General features: G+C 51.2%; 1 protein-coding gene and 1 long non-coding RNA gene across 7 annotated transcripts in view; one reads left to right on the forward strand and one right to left on the reverse strand.

The window, feature by feature from the left end:
• Window positions 1-304: 304 nt before the first annotated feature.
• The window catches only part of FLI1 (Fli-1 proto-oncogene, ETS transcription factor), a 120,642-nt gene continuing 101,349 nt past the window's right edge, over window positions 305-19,597 (forward strand). The window contains exons 1-2 of one of the 6 annotated variants that reach the window (XM_070623409.1): window positions 305-587; window positions 1,785-1,865. In XM_070623409.1, the coding sequence (XP_070479510.1) occupies window positions 1,827-1,865 (39 nt within the window). In that variant the 5' untranslated portion in view covers window positions 305-587; window positions 1,785-1,826. Of the gene's footprint in view, window positions 588-1,784; window positions 1,866-6,598; window positions 6,701-7,521; window positions 7,979-8,765; window positions 9,483-9,507; window positions 10,009-19,597 lie in introns of those variants that run through there. The other 5 variants (XM_070623412.1, XM_070623411.1, XM_008520900.2 and 2 more) reach the window with 5 other exon arrangements.
• LOC103551406 (uncharacterized) lies at window positions 6,495-7,972 on the reverse strand. Its single transcript, XR_545006.2, has 2 exons — window positions 7,835-7,972; window positions 6,495-7,275 (listed from the first exon to the last, which is right to left on the reverse strand). It is a non-coding gene; the product is annotated as an uncharacterized lncRNA (long non-coding RNA).

The following is a 19,597-nucleotide window of genomic DNA, read 5'->3' on the forward strand; positions in this document are numbered from 1 at the left end:
AGAACTTCACTCATATTGTTTAAGTCTAAAGAATGATTATTTGCAGAGCAATGATTTGAAACTAAATAATCAGTTTACAGAAGGCCTGGGTCTCCATGTCTCCTCTTGGCTTTACATAGCTGTAGGTCTTTACATTTATGTGTGTGGTTTCGAGTGTCCCTTGACATTTCCTAGTAACACAGGGAGGTTTCAGGAAAAGCAGCTGGGGGCAGATGGGTGGCGGTCCATTAGAACAATTCATCAGATGGCAGTTGAAATATTGATAAGAAAACGGAAATCAAATTAAAAGACGGGAAAAGAGAAAGGAAGAGGGAGTGAGACGGAGAGAGCTGGAGTGAGGCAGCGGAGAAGAAAGCTGCAGGATGCACAGACAAACTTGAGTGTTCCCAAAGCCCCCAGGACACGCAGGGGCTGAGGCTGTCTGCCTGGATGCGCTGGAAAGGAAGGCACAATGACTCCAGGCAGCCAGCAGGTTTAATTCCGCACTGCCAGGGATCCCAGCCCAGAGAATCTGCACCAACAACTTGAACATCCTGGAGCTGCCTGAGTTCCGCTCCTGCTGGCTTAGCAGGAAAGGGTGTCTTAAGGTAAGTGTTCGTTTGTGTGAGATCTCTGGGGGGTGCAGGGTCAAGCGATGCCTCCTTCCACTGGCTGTCTGCTCTAGCTGCAGTTGGGGAATGTGAGGTTTTCTGGGGCTCTTTCTTTCTCTCATTCTCTCCACTGTGTTCTTTCCTCTCCTTTTTTTCCTCCTTCTCTGTTTTCTTGCAAATTTCACTCAGACTTTCAAAACAAATGGGGGAGACTCAGGAGCAAGGGTAGCAGGAGAAGGGGCAGTAAATGGGAAACTAGGAGCCCAGAGAAACATACCTGGTCCCTGAACTAGTGTGTGTCTGTTGTGCCTTCAGGAGCCAAAAAGCTGGAATTTGTTAGTAGGGAGAAAAGTGGTTTATCAGAAACACATTGGCTGCTGGAGAAGCTGTACCCTGCCACGTTAAAGATGCTTTAAGAGAAGGAAGGAAGGGGAAACAGAGAGACAGACGCCAGACTTGGCAAGACAGAGAGACTCACGCAGAGGCACCTGGCAGCCTAGAGTTTTTGCTGTGTCCAGCCCAAATATTCAGACCTCAGACACCATCTCCCCTGCCACTAAAAACGAGGTCCCTCATCCATTGTCTTGGTTTCTGCCCGCAAACCTGCTTTCTTCCAGAAGCTGGGGGCTCTAGGAAAGGGGCCTCCATAGACCTCCAGAACCTTGAGCCAGCCTGCCTCCCCACGCAGTCCCCTAGCAGGGAAGAGCGGACAGCTGGACCCTGGTTGAGTCCTAGGGCTGGTGGGGGAGTCAGGCAGAAGGTCTATGGCCAGAGGGCCCAAGCATTGGCAGCTCTGCAAATATCTGTTGCCTGTGGCCTGGGGCTGTGTGGAAGAGGAGACCTACGTCTATCCTAGTTGGCGTTCCTCCTCTGGCCAGGATGGGCCATGGCGTCCCCAGGTGTGAAACTACCCAGGCGTGAAGCTACCCAGGCCCTGAGGCAGGCGGGAAGAGAACCAACGGCCTGAGCTGGCTTTTGGTCTTCACCATCCCTTAGGCTGAAGCCTGGGGGCAGAGGCACAGGGAGGGCGACTGGTACCTGACCTCTCCGGCCCTCCCTAGCAGGTCCAGGCTATGGAGCCTCCCAGCTCCCGAGTCCTCCTCTCCCTTTGCATTCCCCCTCCATCACCCCTACCCGCTCCCCGCCGTCTCACCCTTGCTCCACTCGAGGGTGACTGAGATTTCTCCTATCCAGGTTGGTTCTTGGGCCTTCCCGACCCCTCCTCACCAAACCAAGATGTTTCAGACAGTCCCTGACACACCGTCTTACGTCAAGGTAAGACATGACAGCATCTTTAAACAGGTAATGACCCCCAGTTCCCATGTCGTCGTCGTGGCCCCACCCCTCCGCCTACGGTGCCTTCCCCTTTCCCGGGGAAACGAGCGGGGCGGGAGGGTGGCAGGCCGCTCTCTCCGCCGACGGGGCCGAGGCTAGGGGCGCTCCCGAGCAGAAGAGGGTGGCGCAGACCCGCGGGAACCCTTGGTGGAGTAGTAACGCTCTTGGCCGCTTCTGTTTGGGAGCATGGACGTGAGTGAGCCTGGTGTAGGCTGTGCCGGGCAGCCGAGACGCCAGCCCCTGGACCCGTGAGCCTGCGTCGGGTCCTGGTGGGCCGTGCGCCGGCCGCTGGCGCACAGCAAGTTCGCTGAGTTAAGGGTCTGTGTGTCCGGGCGTGTGAGAGTGCGAATGTGCGCGTGTGTGCATGTATGCCTGTGGGCGTGTGTGAGCGGGTGTGCGAAGGGGATGCGCTTCTCCTACTGGTTCTACACCCCTTCGTCCTCAAGCCCAACTTCCTTGGCCCCACCCGCGCCTCGAAAGCGCAGATCGCCATGTTTGACATCATATCGAAGGGTTTTGTTTTTTTTTTCCAGAACAGTTCCCAAGAATGTAAACAAACCAAGGCCAGGACATCTGGGTTACACGTTTAATGAAAATCCGCCAGCGGGGCGGGGCCGAGGGTGCGGACCTGGAGGCCCTGCCCGGAGTAGGGACGTCAGCGAGGTCCTCACGCCGCCCAGGCGCTGCCTCTCTGCGGCCGGGCATCGGCCCAGCGCCGGGGACTGTCTGAACCTTCCCCGTTTCAGGGGGAGGGAGGCCCCCGCGGTTCGGCAAACCTACCCGTACCTTCCGCAGGTCCCGGCCCCGCCCTCTCCTTCCCGAAACCCCTCCCCCGAGTGGGCCCCCATCGCTCCCGCGCGCCCCAGCCCCGCTCCCGCCAGCGTCCGCGAAGGCGAGGGCCAGGAGGGCCGTCTGCCGGCACGCGGGCGCCTCGATGGGATGGGGACTCTCGAATGTGATCCAGGGAGCGCCAATTAGGCGTCCAACTCTCTCCTATTTCTCTAACGGGAAATTTGTTGACACATGGTAGCATCTTCCCGCCCTCCCTACCCCCGCCTGAGGTCTGAAGGAGTCTTTAGTCACTTTGGGGAAGCCAGGTCCTGGAGACTCGGCCGGGAAGGGCGTTTAATCAGCGATGAATGAATGAAAAATGAGTGAATCAATGTGACGATAATCAGTGAGTGGATGGATGGACAGATGGCTCCCAGGGCCAGGCAGAGCATACACAGTCAGACTGCAGCGCGCTCAGGTTCGCTGTGTCCGGTTGAGGCTGAGGAAGCTGTAACGCCTCCCACCCCCACTCTCTCCGAGCCGAGCCGAATAGCTCTGTCCCAGGGGCTGCAGACGGCCTCGGAGCGGGGAACTGCAGTCTCTCTCCCACCACACGGACCCCCGGGTCTGCACACACCTAGAGACCCAAAACCTCGGGGATGACGAACCCTAGAGAGGCAAGTGGGAGCCCAGAAACCTGACCCAGGTCGAGGGTCAGAGAGAAAGCAGACCCGGCCCTGGCGGGGGAGGGGGAGAGGCGGCAGTCTGGGAGCTGTGGGCCTCCAGAGGAGCCACTCACCGCAGGAGCTCTTTTCAAGGGGAAAAAAATGGATTTTTCAGCAGCCACAAAGTTTGTATTGTTGCACAAAGGGGTGCATTGATGACGGCGAAAGGTCTGCGTGGCAGGGACAATCTTGGGTCTGTTCCGCCGGCTCTCTACGCCGACCATTTGCCAGAGGGGCACAAACAGTCCCCGCCTGCCAAGCCCCTGCCACTCTGCGTCAGGCACCCGCTCCGAGGTTGTTGACAAACACCGCGGGCCTAGGCGCCCGGGCCCCAGGAGCCGGCCGAGCCAGGTCCTCAGGAGCCAGGGGTGCCCCCTCCACCCGGCAGCGATCTGGGTTCTGAGACCGGCAAAGAGCTGCGGGAGGGACGGAGGGGAGCGCTCAGGAAGGATGTGAGGCTGGAAGGAGCAAGGGACAGGCAAAGGGGGATCACCGGCAACTTTAAGACACTGACACGCAGTAGGTGAGCAATGGTGGTAACGTAAAGATGCTTACCTTTGCCAGGCCCTGTTCTAAGCATTGTATTTGTACTGACTTTAATATTAATAAGAACCGTAGGAGGTAGTCCATTTTGCAGATGAGGAAGTGAGGCATTGAGGGAATAATGTAACGCAGCTTGCAAGGGGCAGGGCCAAGATACAAATCATAAGGGCAAAGTTGTACTGACTGCCAGGCAAGTGCTAAAGGTTCATTTCATCTTTACGACAGTCCTTTGAGGTGCGTCGTATTATAACGCCAATGTACAGATGAGGACACTGAGGCACAGAGAGGTTAACGGACTTGTTCAAGGCCACAGAGCTGCTAGGTGTAGAGCAAGAATTCAAACCCAAGCCGCCAGGTCCCCCAGTGGGAACGGTCAACCAGCACGCTCCACTTGCAGATATAAGGTGGAGGGCGCAGGAGACCCAATGGAGTAATCCCGACCACGTACTTGCGCGGTGCCTGCACCATGCAAAGCACTTTCAGCCCCAGCGCGCAGAGCACATCCCTTCAGGCCGCTGCCCGCCCCACGCGAGGCTGGCAGGGTCCTCCACTTTCCCTCTTTGCGAGTCTCCCGCATCCGCTGCTCCCCCACCAACCAGCCTGCGGATTCCGCCCATGCTGCATTTGAGGGTGACACCCCCACCCGACGAAAGGAGGCTGGTAGCCCAGGCATGCTCACGGCAATACGACCCAGGGCCAGCATCTGGCTGGCAGGTCCTTAAGCGGCGTTTCAAGGACATACGTCTGTACTTAGAATGAATGCTGTTTCGGATGCCTGGGAGGCAGGCCGGAGGGAGACCGGAGAGCCTGGAATTCTCCCTTCCCCCAGGGCCCCCATCTAGGCGCCACCACTGGGTGAGGGTCCTGGCACCTGGCTGGTCTCCACCTCTTGTCAGCCTGCGCTCTCTGGTCAGCCTCGGACTCCCTTGGGGTTTCCTCATCGACGCCGCGTGGTCTAGGGACCAGCCCGGGAGCGCCCGGGGCTGGAAGGGTGGAGACGCCCCCCTCCCGAGCCTGCCGGGCCCCGGCCCTCCCGCCACAGCGGCCTCCCACGTTGCGTTTTGAACCCGCTTGGCGCTAAGGCAAGAACGAGCGTGGGGAGCGGGCAGGGCGAGCAGAGGCTCTAAATCTTCCTTCAATCTGTGAGTAGATGAAGTCTGAGAAACAAATTCAAAGCAGGCGCGCCTGCAGAGCCTTCCTGCAGAAATATTCCCCGGCATTCAAGCGCATCCAGGGGCGGCTCGAGCTGCCTTGTTTGGCTAAGGTCAGACGAGACTCGAGTTCTCCAATAAAAATAAATCTCAAATTAATTATGGCCTCGAGCGAGGGGCCAGACACTTGAAGCTGCAGTTGCGCAGTCTGGAGTTTTGGCGCTGGCTGGCCCATCCCTCCCCCGTGCCCCCGCCTCTCCCCCGCCTTCACTCCCCCCCCATCCCCCCACCCGCCAGTTGCCAGCTCGAATACCCGCCGAGCCCGCGCTGGACCGGAGGGGCGGGGGACGAGGGAGGACCGAGGGGGAAGGATCCACCCGAGACGCTCTACCAGGCCTGGCATCTTTCAGGGTTTCAAGCAATAGGACCGTCTCGAGGTCCTGAGGCACCCCAGGGATCGGGCAACAGTTGTCGCGTTTTCCCACCCCCAACCCAGGCTGGGACCGAAGAAGCCCGGGAAGCCGTGTCTGGAAAGTCTTGACCGGGTCAAAAGGGCTGACATTGAGCGAGCCAAGACACGTTTCACCCCGCCGCTCGACTCCCGGGGGAAGCAGGACTTCCGCATCTTTGAAAATATTGTCAAGTGCGGATGGTGCAAGGCAAGCCATCCCATCAAAGTTCCAATGAAAGTGCTCCGAATCCAAATGTTTGCTGAATATTCGCCCCTTTGTGCATGCTTCCCATAAGTGACCCTACACTTAGAAATGTGAGGTGGGCTGTTTTGTTGCCCTCCCCCCCCCCCCCCCCCCCGACTTCCCAGTGGGTAGCTTTTGTTTTAAATGTTGGCAAGCTTCCTTAGCTGTGAGCTTCCCCTGACTTGAAAGCCAGGTGGGGCTGGTGGCAGGGATGGTACCCAGCACCAGCTCCTGGTCACCAGCCCTGCCCAGTCTGGGAAAGGGAGAGGCAGCACAGTCTCTGATGAGCCAGGAAAGAGGGTGTGTGCAAGTGTGTGGGCCCAGGGCACCAGTCCCTAGCTAGGCCAGAGGAGAAGGGAGGAGGGGAGAGGAGAGAGAGAAAGGGAGGAAGGGGAGAAATGTGAGGAGAGAGAAGGAGAAACCCTCCCCGCACACACACACACCAACTCCAAGAAAGTTTTCATTTGTAGCGGCCTCACCACAAGCTCTCTATCAATTTGTCTCAATGCAAACATTCAAAATATTCTCTTTGGCTGCTCGTGAAAACAATGTGAGCTGCCAGGATCAAACCATCTTTCCAGATGTCTGGTGGTAACCACATTAAACAGGGCAAACTTGTTTACTGTTGTGTTTGGTTAGGGCTTTTTCCCCCTTCGGGATTTAAAAAAAGCAGCAGCAGCCATAGAGTTGAGCATTAAACCCAGTGTTACGTAAGTGGGCAAACTTGCCCCCCAGCATGTCTACACCGGATGGAGGCAATCTTATACTCCCTCAGAGAGCTATTCAGAGTTTCGGGGTTCTTCTTTCTGGGCAGAGGACCTTGTGAATGGACAGAAGCTTCTCATGGCGGGGCTGGTGAATAGCAAAAGGCATGGCACCACTGCCAGCTGGTGAGTCACAAGGGGGTGACAGTTATGCCTATGCCAGCCCCTCCCCACCATCACCATCTTCAAAATTACGAAATTGGCATAGCTTTGGTTTTACAGGCAGAAACAGAAAGTGCTATTGAGTTCCTCAGCTAAAAGAGGAGGACAGGTCCTCATTTTAGTTCATATTGAGCACTCCCAATGGGAGAGGCATCTCCTGCTAAAAGGAGTTGGGGGTGCTAGGGATGTTGGGGTGACTGTACTGATCTGCGCAGTGAAGACAATGGCATTTGCCAGGCGCAACAGGAGTTAGGAAGAGAAACTCAGCCAACGGTTTCAGCGCAGATGTGCCTCCTGAAGCCCTGGGAGGAGTGTGTGCAGACAGGGGAGCTGCAGCTGGCGTGGGGTGGCCATCACCGCGCTCAGGATTTGCCCAGCAACCCGGGGGGCCTCCCGGTGATGAAGTCGGAGTCCCCTCTGCCTGAAAGAGGGGCAGAGCGGCTGCGGGTTCCGGGTTTCTGGCCAGGTCCGGGTGCGAAGCTGTCTCCCCGCACCCTCCTGAAAGCCCTGTTGTCGTTTGAAGGTCGGCAGAGTCTGGGCTGAAAAGGAAACAATTTGGGGTTTGAAAGGATGTAATTCATTCTTCCTTTCCCTTTAACCTCTTTCCTCTCTGGAAAGCATGTGGAAACGCTGAGGGAAGAGTGAGAAGGCGGGCTGCCGGGCCGAGGGGAGGAAGGGGTTAAGCCTGATTTCTTTTAATTGAACTCCAGAACTGGTGGCCCCAGGCAAAGGGGGGGACTGACCCCGCTAGCGGTAACCAGATGTGGCGGTCCCAGGGGAGCCCCGGAGCAGACCCCTGGATTGAGAAGCAGACAGGAGATGGGGGGGGGGTCGGCCCGGCCCCCACCCCACCCCACCCCCTCCCTCTCCCACCCCCACTCCACTCCTCCGTACACACACCAAGTCTCAATTGCTGGCAGGCTGCACCCGCCACTCCAGGTCTGGTCACGTTCAGACCCGTGTCTGTATTCAAACCCAAAATTGGAGCTGAATTGATGAGACTAATTTCGAGAGGCGGGTGGGGGGAGGGAGGGAGGGAGCCAAGCGAGCGAGCTCTTGGGCTCAATTGCTCCTGAAGAAATAAAGAATTAATGTCACCTTTTTCGCCGCCGTGGACACCCTTTTGAAATTTTTTCTTTCCAATTGACTCGGATCTCCTGTGGATTTTTTTCCTCCTTCCCCGGGTCGACTCTTAAATAAAAGTGAGAAAGTCCAAAGCGTGGTCTGGAGAGCGTGGACAAGGTAACCTGTTTGGGAGTCGGGGAGAAGGGAGTTAGGCTGAGCGCGCCCGAGGAATCGCCTCGCTGCGCCGGGACTCCTGTAGCTGCCTCAACTGGAGCGTGCGGCAGCACTGCAGGGGCACCGGGGACGGCTCCGGGCGGCGGGGCCGGCTAGGCGGGCCGAGGGGAGGACGGCCTCACGGCTGGGTGGGGGTGATGGTCCGGAGCAGGGGTCCCGGGTCTCGCCCGGTGAGAAGTCCGAGTCTGTGCCGCGATGTTGCATGCTGCGCTCCTGAGACCTGCTGACAGGCTTGGAGTGTAGGCTTCTTGGAGCCAGGGGTGGCATTGCATAGGCGGCTCTGGCCTGAGTGCCGGGGTTTGGGCCGTGGGGTCCGGGTAGGCGCGAGGGGTTTGACCTAGAAGGTGGGGATAGGCGGCCGAGGGTACCGCCAGTCCCCACCCTCGGTGGGCGCCGGGAGCTCTCCAGGAGCAGGGGCCCAGGCGCGCCGCCCCGAGGGCACCCTTCTGCTAACAATGCGCTGGGAACCGAGTCTGCGCCCCCGACGGCCGGAGTCCGTCCGAAACCGCCCCGAGTCCGCGTGGATAAGTGAGCCGCTCCGGGAGTCGGCCGCCTCTCGGCAGCCGTGGGCCTGAGTGGAAAAGTTCCCATTGGATGCATTCTTTAATGGTTGGTTTGCTTCGGTCTGCGTCGGGATCTTCCCGGACAGCGGGCTCCAGGTTATCCCCAGCGCGAGCAATCTCTCCCGCCCTCCAACCCCCAAAAAAGTTTGACTCCGGCTGGAAAAAGCATTAATGAACCTATCTGTGGGAAGAAACGGAAAGTGAATGAGTCAGGAGGGCCACCTTCAGCCAACAGTCCCGGGAAAAGGAAGGAGGCCAAAGACGTTGGGTTTTGGAGTTTCGGGGGGAAGGTGTTGGGGGTGCCGGGGGTGCAGACTGCGGGAATCAGGGCGCGGGCGCCGGGCGTAGACCCCGGCATTGTTCCCAGCTCGCTCTTATCTCCCAGCAGCAAGCATCCTGTGTGCGCACTACATGAATGTATCTGGGCATCTCCACGTATATTTATATACTGTGAGTGATGCGAAAAGCAGGACCAGCCGAGGGGAGGAAGAGGGGGTGTTGGGGGAGGGAAGACCAGAGAGAGCAGAGGGGAGAGAAGAGAGGAGAGCGCGAGAAAGAGAGAGAGAGAGAGAAAGAGAGAGAGAGAGAAAGAGAGAGAGATAGGACTTCCTCCCCGATTCGCAAAGTGAAGTCACTTCCCAAAATTAGCTGAAAAAAAGTTTCATCCGGTTAACTGTCTCTTTTTCGCTCCGCTACAACAACAAACGTGCACAGGGGAGCGAGGGCAGGGCGCTCGCGGGGGGCACGCAGGGAGGGCCCAGGGCGCCAGCGAGGCCGCGCCGGGCTAATCCGAAGGGGCTGCGAGGTCAGGCTGTAACCGGGTCAATGTGTGGAATATTGGGGGGCTCGGCTGCAGACTTGGACAAATGGACGGGACTATTAAGGTAAGCGACGGGGCAGTGGGCGCGCAGCGGCGGGGCCGGCCAGGGAGGCGAGGAGGCAGGCTGACTGGGCGCGGGGCGCCGGGGTCCCGGAAGACGTGGCCACTCTCCCTTCCTTCCGCGCCCCGGCTTCGCGCCGTCTCCTCCCGCGTTCGGTGGCGAGTCTCACTCGCGGGGGCGATCCGCCCGGCTCCCCGCCGAAGGCGATCTCCCTCGCCCCTCTTGCCCCAAAGCTGAGCCCGGCCCCCTCCCACCGCGCTGCCGGCGGGGCTGCGGGCGGGGGCGGCGTGAAGCCTGGGGACCCCCGGCGTGGATCGAAGCCAGAGGCCGGAGACCTCCGGGTCCACCCCTCCACCCGGCAAGCAGGGCGCCCTGGCCCCGGCGCTGGGCATTCGCCTGGCGGCCGGCTTCCTCCCACCCGAGGCCGAAGGCGGCGGGGGCGAGAGCTACAGCCGCCGCCAGCTCGGGTCCCCGCCTGGTGGGCCCCCGGGCGGGCGAGTGGATTGGTTGCAGGCGGATCGGGGTGCAAGTGAGTATGTCTGGGGGTCTGTGTGAGCCTGCTCCTCCAGATGGAAGCCCCTGTTTACATGTCAGCGCGGGCTGGTTTCCCTTCCTCTTGGTACTTCTGTTGCCCGGTCTTCGGCGCTCGGGAGCTGCCGGCTCCCCGGGACTAACGGGCCGGCCTCGCCGCTTCTCCGGCAGAAATATCCTTCCACAGCCTCGGTCCGCGCCGCTCCTCTGCGCCCGGCTCCCGCACTGCGCGCCCGGGCGGGCTCTGGCTCCAGGGCAAGGGCTCCCGGGGTCTTCTCAAAGAGGGTCCCGCGCCCTTCCGAGCCGAGCCGCTTCTAAGGTGGCTGGCTCTGAGTCGGAGACCCCGGGACTGCCCTGCCAAATCCTACTCCCCAACCCCTGATGGGCTCTCACCCCACCTCACGCCTGGGTCTGGTTTGCAAATTGCAGCGCAGAGAGACGGGTGAGGGTCTGGGTTTCATGTCAGACTTCAGGAGGGTTGACTGCCTACTCCTCTGGAAGGGGGAAGTGGGGCCAGGAGCAGAGAAGAGGGACACCCCCTAATGTGACTGGCCTTAGAGGACTGAGAGGAATGAATGGGGCCAGAAGCGGGCTCCGAGGCTGTCGCACACCACCAAGCAACCGTGGGTCTGGAAAAACTATTAGGCTGGTGATGTGGGGACCGGCAGAGCCAGCCATTCCCCAGAACCCAAAGAAACCGACGCCTTACCCTGGGCTGAGTAAGAGAGGGCTAAGATGTTGGGCTTGGAGAATCAAGAGATTTTTATCATTTGGGTGGGGTAGTGGTTTTTATTTTCTAAGGTTTTTTCTCTCTCTCTCTCTGAAAGTTTGAAATATGCTGACTTAGGTAAAAGGCACCAGCAAAAGGAACTTGAAAATCTGGAGATGAGATAAGTGATTGTAATGGGTTGAGCGGAGCCTGTGTGAGTCTGGGTTCCTCCACTTTAGAGTGTGTGGGTGAGGAGTGGGTGAGAGAGGACTCCTGTAGTGAGGGTGGGTGGTCACTGGTCATTTTATGCCTGTTTCTCTTCGTGTTGATGCGTGCATGCAAATGTCTCTGTCTTCTTGCCTTAGTAATAAGATGCTGCACTCTAGAAAACTCCCCCTCGTAAGGACATACCACCTACCTAGAAGGCCCCCCTCTGATCAGGAAGGGTGGTAAGATGGCTCCAGGGTCTTGATGTGGACACCCTAAGGAGAAGTGAAGCAATATCTCCACGATGCTCAGACCTCTAAGCACAGGCCCTCAGCAAAGGGAGGAAGCTGTGGTCTGTGTACCCAGGATGTGCTAACTTCTTTAGATACACAACATAGGGATTGGCATGGCAGGCAGTGAGAACAGGCTTAGACCAGGCCCCTGGCGCCTCATGCCGAGGATGGGAGTAAAGGTCTTCTTTCTCCTCTGGGTGGCGGGAGCCTGTGAGGCCCTCCAGACTCTCCCCAGGAGCACCCTTGTCTCTCATCCAGCTTAGCTGGCTGTGCAGACTCAGCCTCAGAGCAGTGGTTTTCAAGCTATCTTCAGTCTCCAAAGCTCTGAAGGAGTGTGTCTTTAGTGTATACTTTGATATTTAAATTGTGTGAAAGCTATAGTTTCCTTTGGATCTCGGGGTTCCCAGACCCCACTCCCTCTGTGCTTGGAGAGGCCAGTGGACAAGGAGAGGCCAGCTGACTCCTGGTCTCCATGTGGGAATGCATAGTCCATTAAGCCTGTTTAAGCTTCAAAATCGTTGTGCAAATGAAACAGGGGGACTAAATTACCTCTACAATGTATCTTTCCAATCCTCTTTGTTCCTAAAATATCATGCTCATATGCTCTTACACGAACATGTACCTACAGGTCCACAAAGTCCTGTCTATACTGATAGAGATCTGAAGACACTGTATACCATATCTAATTTCTAGACACAAATCCAGAATGTGTGTTCCCAGTTTGAATGGCCTTGACAAATCATCTTTGAGTAATTCTGGGATGTGATTTTTGTGCACCTGTGTATTTCTTCCTCAAATATAAGGCGTGTCCATATTTCCAAATACCTATGGGTCTCAGCACTGAGGAGGTATTTTGTCCAGGATGTCAGGCAAGTCTGGATTTCTTTGCAGAAGCCCTTTATTTTATGCATAACTTGCACAACTCTGTGACTACAAAATCTCAATCTCGTTGCCCCTGTTATGATAAGTACTTCCGTATCACATTCGCTTCTCCTGTCCAAGAATGTCTCCTCTGAGCATCACGTTGGGAGGACCAAAGTTTCTGGGAGCCATTCCACTCTTCTTTTGCTACAGACAAGTTAACTTGCGATATTTACGCCCCACCCTGCCCCTGCACCCCACAGTGATATTATCAGCATTGAAAAGTGATATTATCAGTGTTGAAAAGCACGTGGTACTGGTTGTTGCTCTAAGAAACGACCTGGTTTCAAAAACTGCGTCTTAGTTGTAGGCGGGTTTCAATTGCATCTAATTATTTCATCTATGGGAGCTTGATTCAGTACACATGGTGCCATTAACGATGGGGAAACAGTCAGAGAGGGTGCAGACATGGTGAATGAAATAGGGAAACAGGGAAATAAACAGCGGACTGGGAGTCAGAAAACCTGGGTTCATTCTCAGCTTTCTACTTAGTTGTTGCATACTCTGCAGCCAGGCACTTAGCTCCTTGAGTCTCTGTTTCCTTATCTATAAAATGAGGCCAAAGTACCTTCTTGCCCTAAGTCACAGTAAGGATCAAATAAAGTCTGGTACTTTAGTTGAACGCGCATTGATTGAATTTCTCCTTGGGAATAGGGCTTATGGGGATCAATTGGTCAAAAAATCAAATCATGGTCTGGATTTGCCATAATACATATTTCATCAATACAACAAATATTAATTATGTGTCTATTATGTTCCAAGGCTTTGCTTTATGTTTTAAGGATAAAACAGAGATCAAAATTCTGCTGGAATTTACACTCCAGTGGAGGTGATGGACACGTAAATACATGACTCTATGTCCGGGGTGTGATACGTCTTCCAAAGAACAGTAAAGCAGGTTAGGGGACGGAAAGTGGTGGAGCTGCATCAGCCAGGATGGTCAGGGAGGGTACCTTGAACAGAGTCACAACTGAGCAAAACTACCATCAGTTTTCATCCTTTACCTCAGAAAAGGGCAGCACCGTCCAAGCAGCAAATGATGGGAGAGCAAAACGGGAAAGAGCGGTTGAGCTACATCCGGGCTCTGGAAATCAGCAGAGAGCCCAGGCCGTGTGTCAGATAGGCCAGGAGCACAGGCTATCACTGAGTGGGCATGCTTGTCCCATCCAGAAACTCTAGGATGGTATCCCAGGACTCAGCAGGAGAGTGAGGAATACTTGGGACAAAGACTTGACTTCTGTCCTCAAAAAGGGATGCTGCCTTCACTTTGAACAGTGCAGCCCCTCCCCCGACCTTTAACCTTCATATCACCTCGGTTCGTGAGAACTCCAGACAAGACAGACTCATCAGTTTATCTGTCCCCCTGACCATATAGAATTGCTCCCCTCAGGTAATAACCAAATGGTGAATCCTGGTTTGTTTGTGAATAATTTCTGCAAAAAAGCTGCCTTCCACTTCTGCTGCTGTTCAAATTTAAGTTTGCAGGTTTGCAACTTTAGTGCTTTAGAGATTATTTAGCTGATATTCTCATTTTATGATTGAGGACACTGAGGCCCAGATTTGCTTAGTGAATTATCCAAGATCACACACCAGCTACGGACAGAGCTAGAGTGAAGATTCAAGGCTTCTAGCCCTCAAGCTAGTGTTCTTTCCACTATACCATGAAGATTTTAGTTGCTCTCATTACGTTATTATGAATTATAGAATCCTGGAGGCAGCGTGTATGTGTGTGCGTGTGTGTGTGTGAAAGAGAGAGAGAGAAAGAAACAGAAACAGACCGAGAAGGCTTTAAACAAAAAATCATGAAGAATCTGGTACTTCGGACTAAAGACACTTCTGTTATTTAATGAAAAATGTATTACTACCATCTTAAATTGTTTCCGTACTGTAAAAAAATTCCAAATTTTTGAATAGGATTTTTACATAACTGTTTTCCAAAATAAATCCTTCTTTTCCTGTAGACAAGTAAGGTCTTCATTACCAGGAGGCAACAAAAAATACAATATTTTACTTAAATAGCCAATAGGCCCCTCTACAGACCAGGACAGGTGGGTGAATTCTTATTTCAATTTTTTTAATAATTGAATATTTGACTATTTAAATAAAATATATTCAATACATTAGAACATATCTTATGGACCAACCTTCCAGACTCTGTGGAAAGTAGGTCTTGAATAAGATTTAGGATTTCAATATCTCCTTCTGTTTGGGGTCAACCAGTTAAGTTGGCTTTGGTTTTAGAAAGTGATTGATTTAAACCAAGGCTATTTTCTAGAAATGGAACATTAGTCTAACGCTAGTACTGAGTTGCCCTAGCGACAAAAAAAGTTGGGAAAATTTTTATGATGACAAAGCACCAAGCAGTATTTCTAATGGACTGAGGCCTTTATCCTACTTCAAACTTCAGAAAACATCCCCAAGTTGTAAGTCAACACTCAGGCTATCAGCAAAGTCTTAGTCTTCTCTAGGAGAAGTCTCATTCTGTCTGAAGCTTGATAAACAGATTTGCAGATTAAGAACCAACCATCTAGGATTAGAATGGGAAATCTCCTATTTTCATTCATTTTAGACAACCAGCTGCATTATGTAGGTATAGAATAATGTTTTTGTTTTGTTTTGAAAAACATGACTTCTTTTTTTGGCCTGTACTTAAAACAGTCTTTCTAAGTCTATCTTTTGCTTGTTGTTTTGTGACAAATTGAGAAGACTAAAGGACATTGGTCACTATGTACACACACACACACACACACACACACACACACACACAATTGCACAAAATCTTCAGCCAGTAGTAATAGCTTTTTTAGTAATCTCAGAGCTGTGCAGGTGTCTTTTCCTCTGCAGAAGACTACACCCTGTTTCATTTTCTGTTGCTTCAATGATTTATATCTATAGTGTTCATCCCATTCATGTATTAATTTACCAGTGGCATGGTATTACTAAGTGATGTCACTCTAATTCTTCTACTCACCTGGCAGACCCAACATCAGCAGCCTGTGTACAGAGATGTTTCCTCAGAGGCAATGAATAGGGTTTGTCTATCCCTGCATTGTCGTTCCCAGGGCCAGTACCTTGGAAGTTTGACAGAATTAGACAATCCATAGAATAACCCTTTTCTGTGAAAAGCTGGCCTTCTGGGAATCTGTACCCTTAGCCCCATTGGCATCATAAACTGATGCCAGCCTTATGAATGCAAGTCAGTAACCATGCAAATCTAAGGTCTTTTGCATGACTGTTATGCAGGGACTGAACTGGGTGACTAAGTGCTGTTAAGATACAATGCCAGTGGCAAAAAGGCTGCTGCCCTGGAGACTGAGCAGGAGGATAAGCCACGCGCGAGCGTGCGTGCGTGTGTGTGCGTGTGTGTGTGTGTGTATATGTGTGTGTATGTGTGCGCAGTGAGTGTCATGCTAGCCTTGAGGGAGGAAGGAGCAGTTTCAACTGGAGAGACAGAGAAGACCTAATAATAACATTTATGTAGTCCCTTCTGGTTACAAAGCACTTTCACATACACTCTTGCGTTTAATCCTCCCCACAGCCCTATGCAAGGCAACACCATCACATCTCCGCTTTAAATCGGAGAAGTCAAAGTTCAGAGAGGTTAGGTAACTTGCCTAAGATGGCATCTAATAGATGACAGAATTGAGTTTCAAGCCCAGTGTTTCTGACTCCAGAATGCTTGCTTTTTCTACACACACCAGCCTCCCTGCCTCTCGGCGTAGGTGGGCTGGACCTTGGCTTTGAGGGACGGGTAGGACTCACACAGGAAGATAAGGTGTAAGGGCTTTCTAGGAAAGTAGAATACTTTAGTGGGGGAATGCATATGAAGGAGAAGGTAGGAGTGGAGAGATTGGTTGGAATTAGATTCTGGAGGACCTTAAATATCATAACAAAGAATTTGGGTTTTATAAAATATATGGAAAGAAGAACCACAACATTTTTAATAGAGGGATGACCTACATAGCTGTGCAAATCTCCTAGGAAGTGATCCTTCCTATTCTCATCCTGCTCTTTAGGAAGTGGAGATGGGAGTGGCTCCATCACTTATCAGAGGCCAAAAGAAGTGAGTAGCAGTGAGGATTAGACATCCAGGGATAGGTTCAGGCAACTGCCCGTGCTTTCGGCTGTCTTTAAAGATACCTGTTTACTAAACATGGAGTCAGGGGAGGGAGAAGAAACTCTATTTCACCAGATCTCATAAAAATATGATTATCCTTTCACTCCTTTAAATGTGTCTTCTTTCGCAGTGTTCTGGAGATTTCACCACAAGCTGTTTTTTCAATTGGGCCAGCTATCCTGGGCTACAACTTTAGTTCCTTTTGAGAATGAGTCAGCAGAGAGTAACTGAGAAGAGACAAAAGGAAAGGTTGTTTCCCTGAGATTCAAATCAAATTTCTATGGAAATTCAGACAGGTCTGACATACTTTCATAGGTTGGCTGTGCCCATCACCTCACTTAGAAATGCCAACATTTCACCCAAATAAACCAAAACCTACCAGTTATCACCATCATTCCAAGTAGGATCAGACATTAAGTGTCCAGATGCATTTTCAGATAATTCAGATCAACTTTACAGCAGCTTCAAAATTGCTTGTATCTACAAAATTGAACCAAAATCCTGAAATATTGAAGATAGTTCCCATCTTGGGGGAACAATGTGCCTGCCATTTAGTTCATGGTCCAAATCTCAGAGTATGTAATTTTTCAAGCCACTCCAAGAGAATGTGGGCTTGAAAACTGAAATGCTTTCCCAACAGCAAGGCCCACTACTCAGACAGTGCTGTGTCCAAGGTAAAGAGAGACCTTATGTCCCATCTCATCTCAGTGCACACATGCAAGGGGTCAGAATTACAGGGGCCGTGGGAGCATCTGTAAGTGAATTTCTAGACATGGGTGGGATTCACATGTCTACTGGAATCTAACATTCCAGTAGCATAGTTGTGAGGTCTGAATCTATGAGTATTTATTGACTTTATGTGTGAAGGGGTCTGAGAGTGAATGATTTTGCACTGTTGTTCATGTAGCAGAAATGTGAAAACAAACAAGTTAGTATTATAAAATTATTCCTCTTACCGAGTTGTCTTTAAATTAGTGCTGCTGCATATAAATTCATCCATTTAGATTGAAATTCCCATGCCTGCAGAGTCATTTTGTCCGTACTCATTTATCTCAATTCATACGCATTCATCTATTCATTCAGCCCAAAGTTGAATGATACTGCCGGGCACAGTGCTCAGCAGAACTCCTCAGAGATGAACAAGAACAAGATGCCTATCCTATTTCTTCCAGACCTCTAGAGAGTAGAGGTTTCTCTGTCTTCTGATTGATTTTAAGCTCTGACTATTGGTGATTCCAAAAGAAGCAGTACTCACTGGGGAAATCTTTATTTGTGGCTTTTCAATCTAAGGAAAGTTAGGCACATTTTCCCAAGGGTAACAACCAGCTTATAGTTTCCATGGCCCCTTCACTCATGGTGTTACTAGTCCATTGTATGGACACTTTTGGAAAACAGGGCTTCAGCCAAGAAGACTCCTTCTTACTCTCCCTTTCTCAGCTTTACTTCTTCTATTTATTTATATATTAACATGGAGAAAAAGCATCAACAAAGTGAAAACATAGATAAGAAACTGAGAAAGAGTATTTCTCATACATGAAACAAAGGGCAAATGTCCTAATAAACAAAGACTACTTATCAATCAATAAGAAGAAGATAGACAACTTAGCAGGAAAATAGATTAAAATGCTATGAATAGATAATTCTAGAAAAAGAAATGTAAATGGCCAATAGATATATGAAAAGAACCTCAAGCACACACATAAAGATATTCAAATGAAAATAATGAAATTCCAACATATCACCTATGAGGATGGCGAGGATTAAAACAGCTTCATAATAATACCTCATGTTAGAAAGAGTAAGGGCGCGTGTCACTCTCTTACTATATTGGTGGGAGTATAACTTGATACAATCATTCTGAAGGGTAATTTGGAAACATCTATTGAGATGTTAAATATTTATACAAATTTCATAATAATTCCAATTCTAAAAAGCTATCCTACAGACATCTTCACTGAGATACCAAAGATATATGTACAAGATGTTTCTTGTTGCGTTGTTTGTAATGTCAAAAATTGGAAATAGTGTAAGCATCCATCACTAGGGGACTAGATAAATAAATTGTGGAAGATTCACGTAAGAAAAGACAATGCAACTGTTAAATGGAATAAAATCAGTTGTCTTTTTACCCTGATTTAGAAAGTTCTCATCTCCAAGGTATGTTATTACATGGAAAAAAGCAAGTTCCAAAATGCGTGGTTACATTTCTGTAAAAAACTGAAAACATACACATACGTGTGGTTATTTATGCATGGCCGGTTTCCGGAGGGATATACAAGAAAATATGAACAGTGCTTGCCTCTGGGCAGGGAGAAGTAGACTCTTACTTTTCACACTCACATACAAACTTATGTACTATTTGATTTTTTAAATCACTAAGATATATTTACTTTTATAATTTAAAAAACTGATGTAAAAATTAAAGAGGGATGACTTATAAAAACTTGGGCTGGGCAACATCATTCTACCCCAAATGAGTTGATCTCCGATACTTTTGGACCCTGTTTTGTAGTCAGTACAAAGAGAAATAGTCCAGCCTAGCATCTGGGGACCTGAATTCTAGCCCCAGCTCTACCCCAGATGAGCTATGGGATCTTAGGCAAGTCACTTCACTCCTTCAATATTTACGTAAAATTTCTTGCGTTAAAGGTTTTCCTCGGGCCGGCCCCATGGGCAAGTGGTTAAGTTCACGCGCTCCGCTTCAGCAGCCCAGGGTTTCGCTAGTTCAGATCCTGGGTGTGGACATGGCACTGCTCGTCAGGCCACACCGAGGCGGCGTCCCACATGCCACAACTAGAAGGACCCACAACTAGAATATACAACTATATACTGGGGGGATTTGGGGAGAGAAAGCAGAAACGAAAAAAGAAGATTGGTAACAGTTGTTAGCTCAGATGCCAATCTTTAAAAAACAGAAAAGTTTTTTCTCATGTATAAAATGAAGGTATGATTTCAAAATTTCCTTTGAGCTCCCATGTTCTTAAGACTCTGATCCTGGGTAGGTTTTAAAAACATTTCTTACTTAAGGGTGTGGATGACAGAACCTCTCATAGACATTCTATCTGGGCCCACGTGGCTCTTCTTCCGAAATCCCAGGGCCAAGTTATGGAGTGATCTTTGAGGCCAGTTGAAGGCTGGGGCTCTTAGGAGGTGCTTTGTGAATTTCTGTGAGCTGCTTGTTTTTATTACCGAGTGACACTGGAGCTGTGCTAATCCCTTCACATTAATACAAACTAAGAATAGGGCCTGACTCTGCTTTGGGGTCTTACACTCTTTTCCAAAATTTGGTCTCATTTAAAACCCCAAACGCATATGGCCCCAAGCGCCTTTCCCCTGGACT

Source organism: Equus przewalskii, chromosome 6, assembly GCF_037783145.1.
Source record: "Equus przewalskii isolate Varuska chromosome 6, EquPr2, whole genome shotgun sequence".
In the NCBI taxonomy this organism is placed as follows: domain Eukaryota; kingdom Metazoa; phylum Chordata; class Mammalia; order Perissodactyla; family Equidae; genus Equus; species Equus przewalskii.